The sequence below is a fragment of the Neophocaena asiaeorientalis genome, unplaced genomic scaffold (genome assembly GCF_003031525.2).
Source record: "Neophocaena asiaeorientalis asiaeorientalis breed wild unplaced genomic scaffold, Neophocaena_asiaeorientalis_V1.1 scaffold1644, whole genome shotgun sequence".
NCBI lineage: Eukaryota > Metazoa > Chordata > Mammalia > Artiodactyla > Phocoenidae > Neophocaena > Neophocaena asiaeorientalis.
The window spans coordinates 126,376-133,184 of record NW_020171908.1 but is presented as its reverse complement, the minus strand read 5'-3'; the positions used below and the strand labels follow the sequence as shown (position 1 = coordinate 133,184).

Below are 6,809 nucleotides of genomic sequence, written 5' to 3'. Positions count from 1 at the left end.
ACACGGTTGTTGCAAAGACTCCCAAGGACCGTTTCTGTGCAGGTGTTACTTCCTGAGCACCTACTGTGTGCCAGGCCCTGGTCTCCGGGCTTTTCTTGGATGATCTCATTGGAGCCACTCAACAAGCATAGGAAGTGAGATTATTTCTGGACCACAAATCTGGAACCGGAGGTTTCTGCACTAGAAAATGGCAGACGGGGTGCAAACACAGCAGCCCGGTTTCAGGGTCTCCCCAGAGGAAACGCTGCCCCACTTCCCATACAGTCAGATGGCCCTTCTCTCCCCTCCCCTCCCTAGGCTCAAACGCCTCTTCAGGAAAAGGCCCGAGACCAACCTTTCAAGAGGGTGCCCTCCAGGGACTATTTGGCCACCAGGTCCTGGGCGTCAGAGCAGCAATTCTTCCTCTTCTAGGGAAACCAAGAAGTGAGTTTCGAGAAGGATTAGAACCTTTCATCAGCTCCTGACTTGAGATCTGACAACACTTGAAGAGGCAGTGACTTGTCACCGGGTATGTCCTGCCCTTGCAGAGACGTCCCTGGAGGCTGAACGGCTGACGGCCTCTTACAGACGCACCAACCGGCCCCAGAGTCCAGCTCGAGGGCATCCCCACTCTCCCCTAAAGCTCTGTCATAACCACCCTTCCTCTCAGAGTCACAGACAAAGAGCTTTGTACCTCATGACACTTGACTTTTACACGTGTGTGTTTTGTCAAAACTCATGTCGACAAATGCTCACTTCGACAAAGCACAAAAGTCAAGAGAGACTGACCAAAGGATGAGTCAGACACAGACACTGCTTTTTCCAGATGTTCTCAAATCCAGCTGACAAGATTTAAGTGCCAGGGCAGAGTCTCGAGAGGACGGAGAGAGCGTCCCCAGTTTGGGGCTTGAGAAGGCCGTCCTGGAGGAGGTGGCAGTGAAAGTGGGCCTCAGACACTGGCTGGGATTCGGGCTGATCCGGAAGGAGCCGTGGGGGTAGGGCTGGGAGCCCGACCTCGGGATTCACTGGGGCCCAAACCGCTGGGTGTGTGTGTTCATGGTGCACGAGGGGAAAGACTGGAAGAGTTTCTGATCAGGGAATCGTATAATCAGAGCTGTGATTAATGAAATGATGATTTGGTGAATTAGAGGAGAGTGGGCGGAGGTTGAATATCAGCTCCAACGTTATCTTATTAGCTCACTGAATGGGAAGAAGGGCGAGAGCTGAGGCAGGTGTACGGGGGCGCGGAAGGGAAAGGTGGAAGGTCATTAGCTCTGGGAGGAAAGAATCACGTCGCCTTTGTTCAGTTTTCCTTCCTCTGGCCACAAAGCATGGAATACAGGAGGTGCTTGCTAAGTTCTCACAGATTTGCAGTGAGGCTCTGCTCCGTCCCAGGTGAGAGCTGTTTCTGATGGAAGATGGGTTACGTGTGGATGGTGACACAGAGCAAAGGTGGGAACCTCAGCCTTGTAAGCGTAACAGAGAAGGCAGAGAACTCCAGGGCCTCAGCGTCTAAGAAGGAAAATCCTTCCTAAATTCACTGACCCCAGTCACGTGCAGCAGTTCAGAAACAGGAAGTGCTTTTAAGCACGAAATACTTAAAAGGGATAAAAGTTTATTAAGAAAATTTTAAAAATAGAATTTAGATTTAAAGAGTTTGGGTAAGCGTTAAATTTTCAACATAGAGTTGAATTCTGATTCTATAGAACATAGAACCAAGATTATTCCAGAAATGAGTCTTCTGGGAAAAATTAGTCTCAATATTTCACTGAAAAATAAACTATATTGAGCTTGAGTGTTGGCCTTCAGGAACAGCAACGATGTCCTACAAGGATGGTTCCGGAATCGTCACAGCAGGATGGCAGAGTGGGGACCCTCGTCCGACTCCCGAGCCTGCTGCCTGCATGGGGTGCTGGATGAGCCCCTAACCCTGTCCTCAGCGGCCCCGTCCACATAACGGGGATGATAACAGCGCCCGTTTCGGAGGCTTGGCCTGGGGACCAAATGAGCTAATTTTCATAAAGCAGTTAGAACAGTGCCTGGCACAGTTCTGTATAATTATAACTTTCATGGAAACTAACTGGATTTATACAATGGAATTTTTCAAAAATCCTCACTGCTCTTGAAATGTCTGTTCACCTTAGGTACCGCCAGCTGGATAGAGTAACAGAAAGGAGATTTTTTTTGTTGTTGTCATTATATGGTTTAAAAAATAGTTTTAAACACTTTTGAACTGTATAATGTCATTAATTATCTGCTGTGGTTTCCATATTGTCGACCACGTCAAAGTGTATTTGGACACCAATAAGCTTGGATAAAAATACATCGGTGGAAAATTGGCCCAGAATAGGTTGGTAACCCTAATAAGCAGGTCATGCGGTCTGGGTGAGGCACCTGCTAGGGAATAAGCCTATTTTTACTTGACGTCAGTACCAATTATCAAGGAAAGGTGTATTCAGACACAAATAAAACTTACTGCTGATGCTGAATTTAGAAGTGAAGTTAATTTCAATAAAAGCTGGATGTGGAAAAAATGAGTACTTGGAGCACAGTCATCCGGGGTTTTGGTCAGTGGAAAAGCTCCATTCCAAAGCCCCAGGAGGTGCAGGAGCAAAGGTGGAGGAAAGGAGAGTGTATCAGGCACATCCGGCACCAGGACACGACAGCAGCCATCCCAGCTGCTACTCACGCCAGGCCCGCATCCCCAGAGAGGCCTGACGGCCTGTGTTCTTGCCCCGTTGACCACCCTGAGTATTCAGCAAAGTTACGTAAACGTTACACATCTGCTTCTGTGTTATTGGTGTATTCCACAGAATTTGGATGGAGATGGTCTGAAGGGGGCTGTGACAGAAATTCAGGTGACAGGCGTCCCGGGCAAGATAACCACTCAGACGGAGAGGATTGTATGGATTCCAGAAAGAATTGGGGGAAATCACGTATACAAACTTGGAGATAAGCTACAGATGAGATGAGGGGATTGAGGGAGAGGAAGGAAGCAAAGAGATGCTCTGGGGTCCAGTTGAGGCCATTCGGGGGAGGTGCCGCTCTGGGAGGATGGTTGAGAATGAGGTGAGGGCGGGGCGGGGCGGGGTGAGTTCCGTTTAGAGCTGAGAACATCCGCGTGGAAATGCCCAGCACACAGGTGGCTGTTCGGATCTGAAGCTTAGGAAAGGAATCTGTGCTGAAGAGGGTGTAAACAGTAATTAAGGCAAAGAGAGCCAACGGGGACTCCATTCAAGAAGTGCCCACAGGGCACCGCTCAGTTACTCTGAACGTACACCCCAGGCACCGTCATTTAGTCTTTGGTAAGAGTCTCCTTCACACGTACTTGTATTAATCTCTTGACCGAGCTGAATATTGCAGGTTTTTGCCACCCAAAGCAGACTAAACCAGGTAAGCACAGAAGCTGGAATTCTGAGTTGTGTTTGAAGGAGAATATTTACCTTGAATGTACATTAACACGTGTTCTCCAAAGCGTTACGTGTCTACAGACCCTAGGCTATATGTGTGCATGGGCAGTTACAGTGACACAATTCACTGTGTAATGGATGCAGTAATTAAATAATAAATGTAGCAAATAGTTCTGCTGAAGATAATGCTGTACTAAACAATAATTAGCATTCATTAAAAACATAAATGGCCCAATAAACACAGCTGAGGCAAATTAACACTTTAGCACAAGATTTGAAGCCCAAGAGAAATTAATTAGAAAGCCCTTTACTCAAGGCTAAGAAGCCTCTAGCATCTGCTCATCAGAAGATTGAAGCCGACTAGAAAAGAGGGAAAGCCAGGAGCCACGGTTACCTGTGCGCTGAGCCTGGAGTGGAGCTTGTGATCCGACAGCCAAGGGTGCTTGAGAGCTTCACTTGCGCTTATTCTCCAACTAAAGGGAAACGCAGGGGGTTATTGTATCCCCTGCGTTTGGATCCTCCCCTTCCACCCAAGGCTCTGAACGAGATAGAAATGTATCTCTCTCTCACATGATCGTCTAGGGCTGGCCTGGTTCCAGGCTCCAAACACGGCAAAAGAGACCTCGGCTCTGACCACTGCCTTTGGGAGACCAGATGGCCGAATGTCCAGGACAAAGCAAGGCAGATAATTCAGAATTCTTGTTAATAACTGAACATTTATCTTCAGATAGAAGTAACCATTCCTGATGGAATGTCTAAGCTTCATAAATTGAACTTCTATCAGTCAGTTGAAGAATCAACATATATTCATTAATATAAGACAAAATTCTACTATGATTCTTGATGATTGCAAAAGCAATTTATGTGTCAAAACTTTTGAATAATATGTATTGCTAATGTTTGAATTAAGTTTTGAGAGTCAAATAAATGGAGAAGTAGATGGAACGTCAATGTAAGTATTGAGAGAGAGTATATTAGAAAGTCTTAAGCCAACAAAGGTTTATACAATTAAAAAATATATGAGGAAGAATCATAAAGATTATATATCATAATTTTAAGCTTTGTAAATCTGTCTTGTGTGCTGATGTTTATCACATTAAACAAAATAACCTTTCAAACTTAAAAATTATGAGTGAGTGCAATAATCTGAAGTCTGCTTCTGAAACAGTATCAAGAAAGTAGTTTCAAGCCGTCATGAAGTTCAGTCTATAGAATTGCTTCAGTAAAATTGCTTCATTAGACACCAGATATTTAAGTGTAAGAAGAGGATGTAATGGAAAAGAATCTGAAAAGGAATATATATGTATAACTGAATCACTTTGCTGTATACTTGAAACTAACACAGCATTATAAATTAACTCCACTTCACTTAAAAAGAAGAAGAGGAGAGAAGCCTTTACTTTAGTCAATGAAGGATAACTTGGTGACAACATCACCAGTAGGACCCTAAATGAATAGATATAATTAAAAAAAACAACTCTGGACCTCCATCAACTTCAGTTGGAAGAGTTAGTCTGTTGACTACCATAAATTTTCCATGTTGGACCTCAGAAGCATTCCAACAGCTGACAGTGCTAAAAAATTATCCCTGCACTCCAGTGTCAAACTTTCAAGAGCTGACTACTAAAAAGTTAACTATAACATTGTACTAATAATTAAATATTTAATACAATTTCAAGTTTACTTCTGTGGCCCAGAAATTTATTCTGTGATAGTAATGGTTGCCAGTGGCCTTGGTTTCATTCATGCACTGACTGGAATGCTTAGCCAGTTGTTTTTCTGCCCAAACGTGCACTTGTTGCTCTTTAGGTAAAGAACGAAGCCCTCAGACTGAGGGTGGGCAGAGCAAGGGTGCTGGAGCCCCTGAGCCAGCTGGGCGGCTGCTTCCCTGCTCTGAGCCTCAGCTCCCTCATCTGTAAAGTAACTGTGACAGCATCCACATGCCACAGGATCAGGTGGAGGATTAAACCAGCTGACACATAAGAGCACGTGTGTAACATAGGTTCTCAGTAAGTGTGGATTTCTCAGCCTCCAAAGATTTGACGGAGATGACATTTTGCATCTGTTCTCTGCTGGCATTCAGCAATGTACAGACGGCGATGCTGGTTACATCATCGGCGATGCTGGTACAATATACAGACAGTGATGCTGTCTTTCCTTATCTTTCTTGGCTCTAAAGAGCTCTCCGATTGACACTCCAGCCGGGCTAAGCCCTCCTCACCTTTCAGGCTCAGTTCTGGTCCGTGTCAATATACTCCATCTTTAATAAATGTTAACCACATTTCACTGCCTCTTTTAAAATATACCCGTGTCTTCTATTAGCTCGTGACTTAATTAAAGGCAGGGACTGGGCTTTATATATCTGTTCTCAAAGCCCCAGACATATTTCCTGGCAGCTTGGAGACAGTCAGTGAAGTGCCGCATGGAGGAGTATGTCAGGCTCTGCACCAGACCCGTTACCCCTGCCGTTCCCTGACCCCCATCACCCCCATGGTTCTAAAATGCAAGCCCCTAGATTTCAGTATCACTACTCTTCATCCACTGAAGCTTGAATTATGTGATTTTAGCAGGGCAGAAAAATAAAAGTCCATGTAATACATAACAGTTAAGTGCATGGCCTTGTGTTGATCATCGGTTCTGCCACTTAACTAGCCGTATGATCTTGGAGTCTCATGCATAGAATATTATCGATAATTTCCACCCATGGGGCTGTGTGGGGTTAAAGAGATAATGTCTGTAAAGCAGTTGGCACAGTCTGGTCCATAGCAGGCTCTCAAATGAAATGATCGTCAAGTGTTCACCTACATGGAGCCACATATGCCTCGTAGATGTGAGAGGGATCATGGGAATAACTTGTCCCGAACCCTTCATTTGGAGTGGAGGGTGAGTGCACAGAGGCCCAGCAAGAGACCCTAACTGCCTTGTTGGAAAAGGCAGAAGGATGGGTTTTTGCAGCCCTGTTCAAGCCTCGTGACCACGGCAGTCCCAGATCTCAGGAAACTGGGTCAAGGGCATCAAACGCATTCTAACTACAACTCTGCAGGTGCAACACAGGTGTCACCGAGGGGGTGGTAGTTCTCTGACATGAGTTCTCACAACCCTGGTGGAGCATGCCTCTCTGTTACCCCCACTTCTTCCTGAGCACAGACTGGATGTGATCACCTCTTCTCCTTGATCAGAATCTTGGAGATGAACCCCCGGGCCTCCTCTGAGATGTCCTGAAATTCTTCATCCTCCAGATCCCACCTGCAGGCCAGGATGTTGTTCAGGGTCTCGGCGTCGTTATCTCCCAGGAAGGGGGACAAACCGCTGAGTCTGTAAGACACGGAGTCGGGTTGAGTAGTCTTTAAACACCTTCAAACCCTGTACAGACAAGTGGCCTTCTTGTTTCTGTCCTTTAAAACTGAAAGAAGGCAAATT

The 6,809-nt window shown here is 45.6% G+C and overlaps 1 protein-coding gene across 1 annotated transcript in view; it reads right to left on the bottom strand.

The window, feature by feature from the left end:
* Positions 1-333: 333 nt before the first annotated feature.
* MYLK4 (myosin light chain kinase family member 4) overlaps positions 334-6,809 on the bottom strand; it is an 80,654-nt gene continuing 74,178 nt past the window's right edge. Inside the window, exons 10-12 of the mRNA XM_024741840.1 lie at positions 6,552-6,704; positions 3,784-3,862; positions 334-407 (exon numbers count right to left, since the gene is read on the bottom strand). Coding sequence (XP_024597608.1) covers positions 360-407; positions 3,784-3,862; positions 6,552-6,704 — 280 coding nt within the window. The 3' untranslated portion in view covers positions 334-359. The remainder of the gene's footprint in view (positions 408-3,783; positions 3,863-6,551; positions 6,705-6,809) is intronic.